Here is a 17647-nt window from a genome sequence, read left to right on the forward strand (position 1 = left end):
AAAAAAAAAAAAAAAAAAAAAGGAAAGAAAAAAGAAAAAGAAGAAAAAAAGCATATGTATTTCAGTGTGTGTATGTGTTAAAGTGTGTATGAGAGTGTATGTGTATATGTCAGTGTGTCTGTGTGTGTGTTTGTGTGGGAGGATATGTATTTGAGAGTATGCGTGTGTGTGGATCGTTGAGTGTGTATTTGAGAGTGTCTCTGTGTGTTTGTGTGTATGTGAGTATGAGTTATTTATGAGAACACATCTGTATGGCCAGGTGTGAGTATACGTGTGTCTGTATGGATGTGTGAGTGTATCTGAGCCCGTGTGCATTTCTGCACGGGCAGGTAAGTGTGTGGGTTATCTGTATAGGCCTGTATGCAATTCTGTATGAGTCTGTGAGTGTGAGTGTGAGCATATGACTGGATCTGTAGGGTATATGAGTGTGTGTTTGTGAGTGTATCTATAGGAATGTGTATGAGTTTATGAATGTATCTGCATAAGCCTGTGTGTGTTATTCTGTGTGAGCTTGTGTGAATGTATCTGCAGGAGTGTATGTGAGTATATGAGCATGTGTGTGCATCTGTGTGAGCATGTGTGTATGTGTGAGTATCTGCATCTGTATGAGAAAGTGTGTGAGTCTATCTGTGTGACTGTGTGTGTGAGCATGTGTGAGTATATCTGTGTGGGCATGTGTATCTGTAACTGTATGAGCGTGTGTGTGTGTGTGCGTGTGTGTGTGTGGAAGCTGCTGAACCCTGTCCCACATGGTGGCCACATGGATGTCCTTATGTGGCCCACTCTCCTCCTGAACCTGAATTTCCCCAGGAGTCATGGGGTCTGAATCCCACCTGTACAGGGGTCTCCACATCAGTGGGCAGCTGGTGTGGGGCATCCTGGCCTCACTCTCACTCACCCACAGGTGTAATCCGGACGGCTGTGCCTGACCTTGACCGCGAGAGCCAGGAGCGCTATGAGGTGGTGATCCAGGCCACAGACATGGCGGGTCAGCTGGGTGGCCTCTCGGGCTCCACTACCGTCACCATCGTAGTCACCGACGTCAATGACAACCCTCCCCGTTTCCCACAGAGTGAGTGAGGCCTTCCCAGAGGAAGGAGCGTCTGTGTGTCTGTCTGTTAGCCCATCCAAGCCACCTGCCGACCCCAGCTTCCCTTTAGACTTCTCACCAAAAGAAGGGCTTCCCCCTGTCTGTCTGTCTGTCTGTCCTCCCAAGCCACCAGCTATCCCCCAGCCCTCCTCCAACCATGCCTCCTGCCAAGGAAGACCCCAGGGCTGCTCGATGCCCCACAGAGCCAAGTAACATGCCATCACCTTCCCAGACCTCCTCTTGCTTCCGGCAGAGGGGGAGCCCCACCCATCCACCCTTCTGTCCATCCTCCAAGCCCTCACTGGCCCCTGCCCACTCCCCTAGCCACTTGTTGGACAATCCCACGCCACCGACCTAGGCTTGCAAAGGGAAGGTATTGGGGAGAAAGGGGGCGCCCAGGGATCTAGGCAGAGGCTGCCTAGCCCCCAGACAGATGGAGGTTGTGCAGAGAAAAACTAAGTCTGAGTGACAGGCATTTCCCTCCTCCTCTGAGCCTGGGTAGCGGGACTCTGTGCTTCTGAATTAGGAGGCCTTTCCACCCTCTGCCTCTGCTGGCACAGCAGGGATTGGAGGATGTCTCCGGCCCAGCCTCCCAGCTCCCTATCAGCCCAGCCAGCCCCTCTGTCCCAGGCTCAGGCCGAGAGCCACGACAGGGAAGCCACCAAAGCTGGCAGAGACTAAATGCCGTGGGGAGCTGGGCTGATTCCTATCGGGTGAGTCATTACTTAAGGTCTGCTGCTCTCACATTAGGCCCCGCCACAGGGGACTGACCCCCCGAGAGATAAGGGAATCCAATCCCTTAGCTGAGAGCGCAGCATCATTGCGGCCTACAGCCTCAGCTCAGACAGAGAGCGGAGTGGGCTGAACTCACCAACCGGCTTCCCGGTGCCAGGGAGCCTGGTATGGAAATCATCCCACTGCCCAATCTCCCAGCCCAGCCCCAGCCCCTGAAGGCCCATGCAGACAGGTCGGATGGTGGGACGCACCCCCACCCAGTCTTCTGCCCATTTGTGCCAGGCTTTGAATGAGCTCTGAGCTGGAAGGGGTGGGGCAGAGCAGAGAGGAGGAGGCCAGGGTCCCCAGAAGGTTTGCTTTCCTGCTCGTCCTTCCTTTCCTCCTTCCTTTCTTTTTCTTTCTGTCTTTCTTATCATGAACTATAGCACACAAAAAGAACATAAAATATAAATGTTCGGTTCAACAAATAATTATAAAGCAAACACTCCTGTGACCACCAGCCAGGACCCCAGAAGCCCTAATATGTCCTTTCTGATCATAGCCTCTTCCCCACTCCTCCCTTCAGTTACCCACCACCTGCTTTTGTGATGGCCATCTTTTGAGTCTGTTCATCTATGTAGGCATCACCAGACAGAAGTCTAATTTCATCCATTTTTGAATCTTATGTAAATGGGATGAATCATACAATACAAAGTGTTTTTGTCTTGCTTTTTACCTCTCAAAATTATGTTTATGAACTTACGTTGCTGGTAGCTATAATTTATTCATTTTCTTTGCTGTATAGTATTCCATAATTGTCTATTCTGGTGGTGGTGGACACGGGCATTATTTCCAGTTCGGGGCTATGGGGAAGGAGACTGCTTTGAACCTTGTTGCCGCAGGTCTCCAGGTGCCCATTTGCACTTGTTCTCTATGGATATAGAGGAGTGAAATTGCTGGGTCATGGGATGTAGTCATCTTCAACTTTACCAAATAAAGCCAAACTCTTTTCCCCCATGAGGAAACGCACATGTCCATTGTACCACATCCTCACTGACTCTTGGTACTGTCATGTTCTTTGATTTGTGTTAATCTGGTGGGTGTCTACTGGTAACTCATGCTGGTTTTCATTCATACACTCACTAGTCCCTCACACATTTCATTTATGCGACAGCCTGGCATTCTGCCAGGCACTGGGAATGCCTGATGAATAAGAGATGTGGTCCCTTTCTTCCAAGAGCTCATACCGGAGAGAGAGAATAAACAGAAAATGAGAGTAAAAACGTAGTAATTCTAACAATGGGATAAGCTTGGGGGCCAAGGGAGCACAGGAGCAGAGCCTGGAGGTCTGGGAGGGTTCCCTGGAGGAGGTAACATTCAGTGAGACTGGAAGGCAGAGCGGGAATTGGGAAGGCAAAGGCAGAGAGGAGGACAGGGAGAGGGGATGCCTGGAGGTGAGAGAGAGTGAGTCAGAGTTGCAGAATCACAAGAACTTCAGCAAGGCTGAAGCTAGAGACTAGAGACGGAGTGGGGATTGGAGGATGAAGCTGGAGAAGCCAGCAGGGGCCAGGCAGCGTCTTGTAGGGCAGGCCAAGGGGCTTGCATAACTCCATCCCAAGGGCAATGGGGAGCTATGGAACGGATTAAAGCAGGGGAGTGGCATGTTCAGCTTGTGTTTCAGAAAGTGTCCCACCTCGGCTGCTGTATGAGGATGAATCAGAGGCAGCCACTCCATGCAAGGGTTACCAAGACCTGTGGAGCCCCCAAGAGACACATCCCCACAGTCCCTGCTTCAGCTAGGCTGGCCTATCACTTAGCAAGTCATCCTCACCTCGACCTCAGCTCTGGTTGGAAAGCAGGCGGCAGCCTCCATCCCATCTGATCTCATTCCTTCTGGTTTCCCCTCTGCTCCTCCCCTCCAGCCACACGGCCATCTTGTCATTCTTCCAACATGCCAGGCACAGCACCCACCTCAGGGCCTTTGCACCTGCTGCTCCCTCTGTCTAGAAAGCTCTTTCCCAAATATCTGCTTGGCTCGCTCCCTCCCCTCCTTCTGACTTCTGCAGAAATGTCATCTTCTCTGAGAGGCCTTTCTCCATCAGCCTATTTAGAACTGCGTGACACCCTCATCAGCACTCCTGCACCTTCCCTGCTTTCTCTCTCTCTCCTAAGTACCTATCACCATTGGACATACCGTATGTTTCACTGATGTGATTGTTTAGTGTCTTTCCCTTTCTATTAAGAGTAAAGCAACATGAGAGCTGAAATTTTGGTCCATTTTATTTGCTGCTGTAACGATAGTCCCTAGAATTGCATGATGTCTGGGGACATCATAGGTGCTCAATGTATACGTTGAAACGAAGGAATAACTACCGTTAACATCAACAGCAAAATCAGTATGAAGCCCCACCATTTTAACACAATTTATTCTATTTCTTGAGTAGCTACCAAGTGCCAGGCACTGCACTAAGCATGTTACAGGCGTCATCATCTAAGTTAGTTGTCATAACCACACAGCTGTTAGGAAGGCACCATCATTATTTATTTCCATTTTACAGATGAGGAAGCTGAGGCTCAAGGTTACACAGCTAGGACTCCAGAGCCTTAGCCTTTATCACTGTGCCCCTCTGTCCCTGTCACTGGCTAGGTAGGGAAACTGAGGCCCAAAGAACTGCAGGCATTTTCCCAAATCAACCAGTGAATAAAATCAAAGGTCAGAATTTAAAACCTCCCTTTGTACTGCCACCCAAACTCCTGCAGGGGACATGCCTCTCCCAGCCCCCACTTTGGCCAAGCTGAGAGCCCCTTTCAAGCACTGTCCTCCATAGAGGCTCACCTGGGCCCCCTTGTCCCCTCCCCCACTGCTGGCAGAGGCTGGGGTAGGGGCTGCCTTCATCCCTGCTCATGGCCGTGTTCCCCACAGAGATGTACCAGTTCAGCATCCAGGAGTCAGCCCCCATCGGAACGGCCGTGGGACGTGTGAAGGCTGAGGACTCAGACGTGGGAGAGAACACGGACATGACTTACCACCTTAAGGAGGAGAGCGGCAGCGGCGGCGATGTGTTCAAGGTCACCACAGACAGCGACACTCAGGAGGCCATCATCGTAGTGCAGAAGGTGCAGCTGCCTCAGGAGGGATGGGGGAGGCAGACCTCAGGGGCGGGAGGATCAGGGAGGCCTCTGGGCAGCCAAATACCCCCATCTCACTCCACTCAATGGATTAGTTCTCTCTAGAGGCCCAGGACCAACCTGGAAAAACACTGATGGTATCACTCCCCTTTTGCAAACCAGGCATACAGAGGTGAAGTGACCTGTCTGAGGGTGCACAGCTGGTTGTCAGAGCCGGGGTTCAATCCAGATGGGAATCCACACCCTCAAACACTCTGATGTGTGCTTCACATCCTTGCCAGGCTCTTCACACTCCTCATTCCCTTTAATCTTCGTGTTTCCCTCTGAAGCTGAGGTCACTATCCTCATTTTTACAACTAAGAAAATAGAGGCTCAGAGAGGTCAAGGGGCTTGCCCAAGGTGACACCTGTAAGATACATAGTAGAGATTTGAACCCAGGTCTGGAGACCTCAAAGCTCTTTCCTTCCTGAGTCTAACAGCCTTCCTTGCCCACTGGCTGGCCCAGGAACCAGAAACTAAAACTGCAAACTCAGCAGTCCCTAGGGAGGTCAAATAAAGAGGCAAAAATCCATCTTCCGGGACTTGGTCAGGGGCTTGGCAACTCAGGGCTGCAAAGCCCATTAAGACCACCCGCTCCGACCCCACTCTCCCATGGGAGGTCTGAGTTCCCTGCACGAGCCCCAAAGTGGTCATAGGCCTTTGTTTGTATATCTCCAGGGACAGAATGCTCACTTTCTGCCACTGTCCAGCTCTTCTTCCTCCCATTCAGCTGGCATCGGTCTCCTTAAATCTGTGCCTATCAGCCTGAGCTCTGCCTTCCAGGACCTCCAGAAATATCTGCCCTCAACAGTCCTTCCTTCACTCAGCAAGCACACAATGACCCACTCTTTACCTGGCATTGAGGGCTTGAGAATAGAGAAAACGCCCAGTTCCTTCAACTCCCTCTCAGAGGATAATAATATAATAGCTACTACTTGTGATAATGTGCTTACCACGTGCCAGGTGCCCTTCAACTACTTTCTGCGTATTAACTCATTTGATCCTTTCATCAACCCTCTGAGATACTGTTATCGTTCATTTTATAGATGAGAAACCGAGGCCCCGAGAAGTTCGGTAACTTTCCCAAGACCATGCATCTAGCATCGTTCGGTAGGGATACAGGCCTAGGGGGTCCAGCTTTAGAATCTCCCTTTTTTAAGCACTGGTGATTTTTTTCAGTCTTTTGATCTCCGTTTGTCCTTAACTGTTAGATGGGCCCATTTTACAGATGGAGAATTGGAGGCCTAGAGAAACCCAGCTTCACAGAGCGGCAGAATCAGGCTTCAAATTTAGCCTGGGGACTCCAGCACAGCATTTGCTCTCATCCCCTGGGCTGCTTAATCTCCCCCACCCCCAGCTCTTAGGCCCCCTCCCGCTGCCTGCTCCAGCAGTGGCGCCTAGGGTGTCTCTGCGGAGTCAGTGATGGCTCAGGGAGCAGATTGATGGCCTGGCTCCAGAGTCCATCGCTCACTCCTAGGCCAGGCCACCGCCTGCCTCCCGGCATCCTGATTTCCCAGGCAACAGGCTGGAGGCAGGACATGGATGTTTTTGGTGCTGGAGAAGTCGGGGGTGGGGGATTCTGAGAGCAATGGGTGGACCCCATACACAGGGCAGGCACCTGCTGTGGGTCTCCTGGAAGGTCACTCTTGCCAATCAGATCGCTCCCCCACCATGCAACTGAGGTTCCTGCAGCTGCACCATGGCTATTTCTCTTTGCTATAGGCAGTGTCTTTAGAAGGCCAGAGCTAACACACAGCCACGGAGCTCATTCATCAGAGGGTCACCCATTAGCACCCCCCGATAAGAAGCACAGGCTCAGCATGGATTTAACCAGATCTCAGAGGAAAGCTCTAAGGCAGCCCGGCTTATCGGGCTCAACTCACATTAGTTGCTAACTCCGGCATACCAGGGAATCCTGGCTCTGCTAGTGACTCACTGCTCAGTAACTCCGGCAAGTTACTGAGCCTTTCTGGGCCTGGATTTCCTCATGTGTAAAATCCGATCATAAGAATACAAGACTCTTAGGGTTGATGTCAAGTTGAGTTAATATATTTAAAGCACTGGCACACAGTAGGTGCTTTGTGTTGGTGAAATAAACTAATGAAATATGCCAACACTGCGCTGGAAGGCAGGAAGTTTGGGTGCTCAGCGCGGTAGCCTGGAGTGGCTGTGTCCCGAGGCAAGACTGTCCTGGAGGAACCTCAGTTTCTCCACCTGTAACCCACCGAGTGGGTCTGGGTCAGTTCTGCAATGCAGCCCAAACATCCCTGCCGCCTCTGCTGAGACAACGTGTGACCTTGGCCTCCCTCGTGAAGGCCTCAGTGTCCACCAGACCCCACCCACTAACCGGCCCTCTGCTCCCTCCCCCAGCGCCTGGACTTCGAATCCCAGCCCGTGCACACCGTGATCCTGGAGGCCCTCAACAAGTTCGTGGACCCCCGCTTCGCCGACCTGGGCACGTTCCGCGACCAGGCGATCGTGCGCGTGGCCGTGACCGACGTGGACGAGCCCCCCGAGTTCCGGCCACCCTCCCGCCTCCTGGAGGTGCAGGAGGACGCGCAGGTGGGCTCCCTGGTCGGCGTGGTGACGGCGCGGGACCCCGACGCCGCCAACCGGCCCGTCCGGTGAGACCCCCGCCCGGGGCCGACGCCTGCTGCCTGCTATCCCGCCATCGCCCCCGCAGACAGACTGCGGGCAGAGGGGAGGAGGGCTGGGGCGGGGAGGGCCGAAGGAGGGGGCTGCGTTGGGGAGGGAGGCGCGGAGAGAGGCGCACAGGGATGGAGAGAAACAGGCACGGAGCGAAAGGGCCAAGGAAGCAGATGTGAGAACAGTCAATGAGAGAGGCAGGGGAGCCAGGCCAATGAGGCAGAGAACGAGGAGGGACAGACACAGAGGCGGGCACTGCACTGGCGGGGCCTCCGCGCTGCTGGCTGCAGCCACACTGGCTCCCTGGTCTCTCGACTGGGCCATCCCTGTGCCCAGGACTCCCCCAGTCTTCTCCCTGCACCCCACTTCCCTCTCATCATCTCCCTTGGTGTTCTGCTAGACACCTCAAACTTAGGTTCAGAACTGGGTTCCTGGTCTCTCCACCAAAGGAAATAAAAAACCCAAACACCAGTTTGCCTGCCATCATCTCCATCTTGGGAATGACAGCTCTATCCTTCTAGTTGTTCAGGTCAAAAATGTTGGAGACATCCTCGCCTCCTCTCATTCTCTCATGCCTCCCTTCAATCCATTAGCGAATTCTGCTGTCTCTACCTTAAAAATTCATCCAGAATCTGACCACTTCTCACCACCTCTGCTGCTACCACCTCGGTCCAGGCCCCCATTTCTCTCGCCTGGAGTATTGCAGTTGTCTCCTCACTGGTGTCCCTGATTCTGTCCTCACCCCTCTTTAACCTAGAATTGTTGCAGGAGCCAGCCTGATCCTGCTCAAAGGCGAACCAGAGCCTGGCCCTGCTCTGCCCAAGCCCTCCAAAGATACCTACAAGGCTCAGAATAAAAGCCCAAACCCTGACAATGACAGCTCTGGCCTCCCTGAACCTCTCAGACCACACCTCCCACTCCTTTCCAGTCCACTCTGCTGCAGCCACACTGGCCCCCTCACAGCCCTGCAAACACACCAAGCTCACCTGCACTCTGGGCTTGTGCTACAGCGGATCCCTCGGCCTAGAATGTTCTCGCCCTAATAGCCCCCATAGTTTGCTCTCTCACTTCCTCCAGGTCTTTGCTCAAAAGTCATCTTCTCAGTGAGACCTTCTCTGACCACTCTTCCTGAAATTTCAACTCCACCCCAACCCCTAGCCCTGATACTTCCTATCCCCTGTCTTCCTCTGCTGCTTCCTTATTACCTTTCATCATCATCTGACACGCTGCTTTTCTGATTATCTTGCTTGTCTCTCCTGCTGAAAGATAAGCTGTCTGAGGGTAGGGATTTACGTCTATTTGTTGACTGCTGTACCCGCAGGGCCTAGCCCAGGCCTTAGTACTCAGTGAACACGTGCTGAATATGTGGTGAATTAATGATATGTAAAAATAGAGGCCAGGCGTGGTGGCTCATGCCTGTAATCTCAGCACTTTGGGAGGCTAAGGCGGGGTCTCACAGGAGTTTGAGACCAGCCTGACCAACATGGTGAAACCCCATCTCTACTAAAAATACAAAATTAGCAGAGTGTGGTAGCGCACTCCTGTAGTCCCAGCTACTCTGGAGGCTGAGGCAGGAGAATCGCTTGAACCTGGAGGCAGAGGTTGCAGTGAGCCAAGATTGCACCATTGCACTCCAGCCTGGGCGACAAGAGCAAAACTCCGTCTCAAAATAAATAAATAAATAAATTAATTAAAATAAACTAAAAAATAAAAATAATGATTGAGAAAAGAGGCAGAAAAACAGACTCACAGAGATGCAGAGAGACCAACAATGAGAAGAAGAGACTGGAGAGAAAGAAAAGCCCATAAAAAGAGGACAGGAGGGACTGACCCGGCAATGTGTAAATAGAGAAGGGCACCTTGGAGAGGAAGCCAGAAAAGGGAAGAAATAGACACAGACACAGGCAAGACAGAGGCAGAGCAGGATGGGGCAGCTGGGGTCCCTGGAAGGGTCTTGGAGCTGCAGGTGATGGGAGTCTCTGACAGTAGCCTAGGTTGGAAGATGTTCAAATAGAAGAGGAGGGAGGAAAGGCTGTAGAAGAAACTGATCCAGAGGAGGAGGTTAGGGGCTGGGGGGATGGCCAGTGTGAGAGGGATGGGAAGGAGGCATTGGGGCTCCCTGACTCAATGCCAAAACCCCTGTACCTAGTCAATGAGTGACCCCTGAGCTGACTATGAGCCTAGCCCTGTGCTGGGCATTGAGGAGAGGGGGAGGGAAAGTTTATTTGAGGACCTCTGCATTGTGTAACTCCAGAGGGCAACGTCCCCATCATTGTCTGTCTGAATGGTGCTATCAGGATTGTGCAGTGCACAGCCTGTGCAACATTACATGGCAGCCCTAGGTGAGACACACAGATGCTATCCTGCTTAACTGTTCATGGACTCTCAGACTGGGAGATAGCCCCAGGGGTCTGGGAAGACTTCTGAAGGAGGCAGGAATTGACCTGAGCTAGGTATCTGGGTACGGTGTAAATATGAGGAGAGGCACATTCCAGACAGAGGAACAGCTTGTGCAGAAGTATACAGGCAGAGGAGTGGTAGGTATGCCTAGAGAAGAGCAGACCCTGATCGCTATAGGGGGCTGGGGGAGATGAGGCACAAAAGTGAAGTCTAACAGGGCCTCAGAGGCAGGCCGAGGAGCTCAGACTCTGTCCTGAAGCCAAGAATGCCCACGCTGCTTTCACTACACTCACTGCCAATGCCATCCTGCCACTGCCTCTGAACTCCTCTACTCCCTTCCACCTGGGCTGGTGGCACAGTCTCTGAACATCCCCCTTGGCCTCTGGCCTGGGCCCAGACCTCTCCAGGAAGGGCATTGTCACCCCCGTTTGTCAGGGAGCTGAGGCCCAGGGAGGGGAGGAGGATTCTGCAGGCTTTCCCAGAGAGGTAAGAACACAGAGCGGGAGGCGAGTCCTTGGCCCCAGGGTCAGTCCTCCCGTCTGCCAGCTCCCCTCCTCTCCAATTCCACTCTCCACACCCCCTCTCAGTCCTCTCCCTCCTCCCTGCTTTGGCTCCCTTCCCTCCTGCTTTTATCTGCACTGAAAGGGCCAACTTTGAAACCTGCTTCTCACCTTCTTTCATCTCTCTTTGCCGGCCCCTTCCCTGGGGCTCCTCAGATGTGGAGGCAGTGAGGAACTTGAGACTGGTCCAATTTAACACCACAAACATTTACCCAGCTCCTCCTCCGTGCCAGGCCCTGAGCCAGGCCTGGGGACACCAAGATGACTCAGCCAAGGACAGAACTGGGGTGGAGCTTCCAGACTGTGGGGTACAAAAATGGAAACGGGAGGCCAGTGAGGGGCTATGGGAGACAGAGAAGGGGTCCTTGCAGGCCATGTGTGCTGCCAGAGCCCAGCTTGCTCTAAGGGTTCCATTCTGGCAGCGCCTGCGTTGTCAGGGTCACAGGCTCAGGCAGCAACTCGGCATTGAGTTATGCCCGGCACTGTTCTGTGCAGTGAGGAAGCAGAGATGATAAAACAGGATCCCTGCCCACATGGAGTTTGCCTTCTCCTGCAGGAAGACAGACAGCGAATGGTTAAATGGAATAATTGCTGAAAGCACTATGAAGAAAATAGACAGAGTGATAGGATAAGGAGGGATTGGGACCACAGAGGGCCACTTTGAATTGTGTGGTCAGGGATGTGACACAAGAGCTGAGATCAGAATGATGGGGAGTCATCCATACAAAAATGTGAGAGAAATCATTCCAGGTACAGGGAACAGCAAGTAGAATGGCCCTGAGGCAGGAACAAGCTTGGTGCGTCCCTGGAAATGAGGACATGAAGTGGCATCCTGGGAGACTCTGCCTAGCATGGTTTGCAGGACACAATGAGTGACTGGAAATTACAGGAAAGCAGATGGTACAGAGAGATTTTTCTGAGCCTTTGCACTGGAGATAGTAGAAGGTGCCTCATGTTACTTCATTTCCCTTCAGAGGGTATTGCACTCATTTGACAGATGAAGAAACTGAGAGTCAGAGAGGGCAAATGACTTCCCAAGGCCACCCAGCTCAAAAAGGGAAGCACCAGGGTTTGACCCATGTCTGACCACTTCCTGAATCCAGCCTTTTGCCATTTCACTCCTGCTTCTTACTCTCCTTGTGGTTACTGCGGTTCCTAAACTTGCGCAGTGCTCTCCGCTGTGCACTGGCCACAGAGATGATAGCCTCAGACATGGGCCAGTGGGAAGGCTGGACCTGTGTGAACGAATCCAGTGACAGGTCCAGGTACACGTGGGCTTGGACTGAGGCAGGGGCTTCAGGAGCTCCAAGGAGGGGTGAGTAGTTTATGCACCAGGAAGGGGAGTGACAGAGGTTTGCCCCAAGAGGCCCCTGCAGGGGGACGAAGGGGACAAGGCTTGGAATGGGGAGAGTGTGCCCCAGGTTGGAGTGATGGGGAGGGGAGGTGGCAGGGACAGAATCATGGAGCCAGGAGGTTAAGTTTGGGAGCAGGGAGACCAGCTGGACAAGCTCATGATAGGGCCAAGAGGGCACTTGGAGATAGGCTGCGAAGGACCTTGAATGCCACATGAAGAAGTGGAACTTTATCCTGTAGGCAGTGGGAAGCCTTAGAAGGCTTTAGAAGGAGGGAGAAAAGTGCTCAGATGGGCCCACCTCTCAATTAGGCAGGTTTGCAGACAGACCGACCATTTATCAGCCCAGCCATGTTCCCACCTAGCCCCATCGTGAGTTTCCTTTGAACATCAAAACCAGCTAGTCCACACTACAGCGGAGGAAGCGAACACTTCGTTTCTCCACCCAGCACTCTGCAGTGTGGTGCAGCAGAAAGTGCAAGGGCTTTGGAATCAGAGGAGACCTGGGTTCAAATCCCAGCTCAGTCGTGGAGTCTTGGGCAAGTCAAGGCACCTCCTCTGAGCCTCGGTTTGCCCATCTCTAAAATAGGCATCATAATAGTATGTGCCTCATTCATCGATATCAGATGTCTACCACATACCAAGTTCTGTGCCTGGTGCTCTCAGGGCTGGAAGAAAGATTAAGTGCTTAGATATAGCAGGCCCTCAGGAAATGGTCATTACCATTTTTCTTGGTAGTCTGCACACCCGTTTTTTCCCTTTCATTCTGCAACCAGTATTAACCACATATAATTTTCCAGGCATCATGTGTGGGCTTTTCAGTATATGCCTAAAGGGAGTGGGGGAAAACAGTCACAGATAGGGTGGAGTGAGCAGAAAGGAATCCCTTGGTTGGGACAGTGGAGCAGGAGGCAGGTTGCTTTGTTTTGGAAGAGGCTCCCCCACTACACCCCAAAACACACACACACACACACACACACACACACACACACAAAAGCAGCTTGGGTGGCAGCTGCATCATTCAGTCGGCTGCATGTATGTTCATGCGCCCACACACAGGCACACCAGAAAGCCTGTATGTGCATAAGCCTGCAGCCTTCTCTATTTATTATGCCTGCATGCATTATATATGCACATGTTTATGTAGAGGAAAACCACATGTGCACCCCCAGCCAGGAAGCAGCACCCTCCCCATTTTCTCCACCCTAACCTTGACAACAGCAGCATTTTGTGCTGTTGCTAACACATGGAAATGCCAGCAGGTGTACCTGGCTGGCTCCTTAAGAGGATACTCTTAGACGTCTGGCTCTGAACAGACATGGGAGCTTGGCTCTGCCACTTACTAGCCCTGTGTGACCCAGGGCAAGATACCTGGCTGCTTCTCTGAGCCGCAGTTTCCTCCTCTGTAAAATGAGAGTGATGACAGTATCTGAAAGGATTCAAAGAGCTCATGACACAAAGTCTTGCTCAACAAATAAAAGTAAGAGCTAATCTGTACACCAAGAACCATCTTAAGTGATTTATTGGTAGTCACTTGTCCAAACCTCACAACCAGCCTGTGAGGTAGGTATTACTATCCCCTTTTTTTTTGAAACGGAGTCTCGCACTATCACCCGCGCCGGAGTGCAGTGGCACGATCTTGGCTCACTGCAATCTCCGCCTCCCGGGTTCACGCGGTTCTCCTGCCTCAGTCTCATGAGTAGCTGGGATTACAGGCGTGTGCCACCACACCCAGCTAATTTTTTGTATTTTTAGTAGACACAGGGTTTCAATATGTTGGCCAGGCTGGCCTCAAACTCCTGACCTCGTGATCCTCCCGCCTCAGCCTCCCAAAATGCTGGGATTACAGGTGTGAGCCACCATGCCCGGCCTACTATCTCCATTTTTAAGAGGAGGAAACTGAAGAACAGAGAGATTAGGTGACTTGTCCAAGGTCACACAGCTAGGTTTCAAACCTAGGCAGGTGGGCATCAGATCTGCACCCCTAGGCACCATTCCCAGGCCTCCCTTGCACATGTGGGTGTACACACACATGAGCTGCCACGAACTCATATTCTCTCCCTGTTCCTCCAGCCTCACCTGTTCTAGTTCCCCTTGCTATCCTTCAGGTTGTTGTCACCAAATGAGAAGTAGGACTGCAAAATTTAAGCAGAACCTTCTAGACCCACAGCTGTCCTTCTCAGACTACTGTGTCCCTACATGATACCTCCCTGCCCCCAGGTATGCAAGCCACACACTGGGTTGGGGGGACTCCTGTGTACTCCCCACCAGACATCTCTGAATAATAATTAGAGTGACAATAGTTCCCATTCATGGAGTAATTTTCTGAAACTCAGCTAGGCACCTTACATGCGTTTCATTCTCCCGACAACTTACAAAGTAGGATTATCATCTCTATTTTGCTAGGAATTAAAGATGGAAGTGACTTGCCTGGGGGCAACGCAGACCTGGATCCAGATCCAGGGCTGAGCTGCTGCCTCTTGAGCTGCTGCTCAAATATAATGCACAATCTCACACACACAGGAACACCACTCACATATTGACACACACTGTCCAGCCACAACACAGACCAAACACACAACCCATGCGAGCACTACACGTGAGCTGCACAAGCTTCGCCCCCACCCCACCCCTCCACCCCTACATGTGCCAGGCCACAGTCCCTGCCACACACTGCTTCCTCCCACCCCTCACTGCTTCCCTCCCTCCCACTCACTCTCTGGCTCCCTGAGCTGGAACAAAAACACCTGGGCCCAGCCAGCCGCACTGACCCCCAGCCCCAAGTCTTTAGCTGGTTAATGGCGGGTGCCCGCTGCCCCCGCCCTATGGCCTTGGGAACAGCTGCCTCCACTTAGATTCCAGCCCCTCCCTTCCCCTCGAGGAAAGAACAAAAGAGAAAAATAGGGAAAAGGAGGAGGAAGAGGAGGAGGAGAAGCAGCAGCAGCATCGAGGGAAGAGAGAGGAGAGAGCTGTGAGCCAAGAAGGGAGGAGAAACAACAAGAAGGCAGTTGGCATTCTCCCATCAACCCGGCCTCTTGCCCAGCCCTGACGAGGGATCAGGAGCTGAGGCTGTGTCATGTCTCTGGTCCTCTCCCGGCCTCTATCCTCCCACCTGTGTCTCCAAGGTTCCTTCCAGCTGAGCTGATGCTCAAGAGCCACCTTCAACCTCCTTTGGACTCAAATATCTGACAGGGCCAGGCTGGGGCAAAGGGGACCTGAAGCTTCATGCATCGAGGCTTTGGCTGGTTCAACTTTGGATGGACTGTCAGTCAGGCTAAAAAGAACTCTGGGAGGGAATCCCCGATCTGGTTTCAACTTGCAGTTCTGTGACAGAGTCGCTGTGTACCCTTGAGCAGGGCATCGGCATCACTAGCTCATGTCACCTTTGTATAAATAAGAAACAGGCCCCCCTTTGATACTTCCTGGTCTAGGACACGTGGCTGGGCAAGCAGAAGGCTCGCTGGAATTCACCCCTGCTTCCCCACTTCGGCCTGGTATCTTTGTGCATGACACAACCTGCACAACCATACTTGGCAGCTCTAAGCTTGGCAAGTTTCCTCTCTGGACCTCAGTGTCTTTATCTGTAAAATGGAGACCACATCAGCCTCAGAAGATGCCTGGCAGAAACCTCTTCTATCTCACTTGCCACTTTATCCCCAGAGTCTAGCACAGACCAGCACAGAGAAGGCACTCAATTAGTGTTTAGGGCATAAACGAATGAATGGAGGGATAGTCAGGGGAGAAGCAGGCTCCAAACTGTTAAGTGCATGCTAGGGAGGAATTATAATCATGGGTCTGAACCTCCCCACGTACTTTCACCCAGGCCAACGGGACTCAAGGTGACCAGGGGCAAAAAGAATATGGGTTTAGCAGCTTAGGAACAGGATCGAGCATTAAATTGGGGATTCGGGGGATTGGCTTATAATGCCCACTATACCCATAGGTACAGCCCTTTACAGTTTGCCATAGGCATTCACCTCCAGGACAGTAAACATGAAAAGCATAAGGGCTGTCCTGTATGCCCCACCCCTCCTCTAATACCACAATGTGAGGTGAGTAGGAGTCATCCCCTTTTTCAGGTGAGTAAACAGAAGCCAAAGAGTGACTTGCCCAAGGTCATACAGATAGAATCAGTGGCAGAGGATTCAAACCCAGCTCTGACTGCTTTCAGAGCCACGAAGTTCCACTGGGTGTCAACAGCCCCATTTCAGAGATGGGGTAGTTGAGGCCCAGAGAGGTTTGGCAGTGCAGCCAAGGCCTCACTGAGGGGTCATCTCAGGGCTCTGGGCCCCCAGCAGGCAATGCTTCTGGGGTCCTCCCCTCCCCACTCTGGGAGACTACAAAAAAGCCCCTTTCCTCCTGCCTGTGGGAGGGGCCGTGTGGCTGCGCAGGGCCCCCTCCTTACCAGGCTGCTTTGTCCTGGCGCACAATGAGCTCTCGCTTGGCGTTCGAGGCCTTTGTCCGCGCGCAGCCTCGCGGCGCCCCCATCAGCGTTATCAGCATGGGGAAGCGGCGGCCGGAGCTGGCGGGGCCTCTTTGGGCCGCTGCTGCCCGAGACATGTGTTGGACACGGGCCTTTAAGGCCTGGAGCCGCCACACAAAGGCCCGGGAAGAAGGCGGAACAAAGGGCTTTTTCACGCGGCAACTGAAAAGCTGCAGATTAGCTCGCGCGTGCTACGCAGGCGAGAGGAGCCGGCGGCCGTGTCCCCAGGCCCCCTCCCACGGCACTCGCCCAGCGCGTGTCCACGCCGCGGCCTCCCGAGAAGCCTCCTGATGCCACAACTGACCCCCTCTCCCCTGCTCAAAATTCCCCGTTGGCTCCTCAGTACATGCCAACTGCGTGCTGTACCGGTGTGTTCTGGTGCCGAACTCTTCCGGCTTTCCGGTTCGAGCCATTTTGCAGTGTTTGCCATTTCTGGGATAACGCTCAGCCGCAGCGCCTTTGCACCTTCTGTTTCCCCTGCCCAGAATGCCACCCCCACTCTCGGTCTCTGCCTTCAAGCTCAATTCTAGGGGCACCTCTTAGGGAAAGATAAGAATTGGCCGGGTGCAGTGGTTCACGCCTGTAACCCAACACTTTGGGAGGCCGAGGCGAGCGGATTACTTGACCTCAGGAGTTCGAGACCAGCGTGGGCAACATAGCGAAACCCTGTCTCTGAACAAAAAAAAAAAGAAAAAAATTAGCCATGCGTGGTGGCATGCATCTGCAGTCCCAGCTACTCGGGAGGCTCAGTGAGTCAGGAGGATGGCTTGAGCCCAGGAGATCAAGGCCGCAGTGAGCCGGGATGGTGCCATTGCACTCCAGCTTGGGTAACAGAGTGAGACCCTGGCTAAAGAAAGAAAGAAAAAGGGCCGGGCGCAGTGGCTCACGCCTGTAATCCCAGGGCCTTGGGAGGCCGAGGCGGGCAGATCACGAGGTCAGGAGATCGAGACTATCCTGGCTAACACAGTGAAACCCCGTCTCTACTAAAAATACAAAAAATTAGCTGGGCGAGGTGGCGGGCGCCTATAGTCCCAGCTTCTCGGGAGGCTGAGGCAGGAGAATGGCGTGAACCCGGGAGTCGGAGCTTGCAGTGAGCCGAGGTCGCACCACTGCACTCCAGCCTGGGTGACAGAGCGAGACTCCGTCTAAAATGAAATAAGAAAAGAGAGGAAAGAGAGAGAGAGAGAGAGAAGAGAGAGAGAGAGAGAGAGAGAGAGAAAGAGAAAGAAAGAAAG

The 17647-nt window shown here is 52.8% G+C and overlaps 1 protein-coding gene across 1 annotated transcript in view; it reads left to right on the forward strand.

The window, feature by feature from the left end:
- The first annotated feature begins 16358 nt into the window (after nucleotides 1–16358).
- Nucleotides 16359–17647, forward strand: part of CDH22 (cadherin 22, type 2) — a 27199-nt gene continuing 25910 nt past the window's right edge. Inside the window, exons 1-2 of the mRNA XM_011983832.1 lie at nucleotides 16359–16668; nucleotides 16756–16780. Coding sequence (XP_011839222.1) covers nucleotides 16359–16668; nucleotides 16756–16780 — 335 coding nt within the window. The remainder of the gene's footprint in view (nucleotides 16669–16755; nucleotides 16781–17647) is intronic.

This window comes from Mandrillus leucophaeus, unplaced genomic scaffold (genome assembly GCF_000951045.1).
Source record: "Mandrillus leucophaeus isolate KB7577 unplaced genomic scaffold, Mleu.le_1.0 Scaffold255, whole genome shotgun sequence".
Classification (NCBI taxonomy): domain Eukaryota; kingdom Metazoa; phylum Chordata; class Mammalia; order Primates; family Cercopithecidae; genus Mandrillus; species Mandrillus leucophaeus.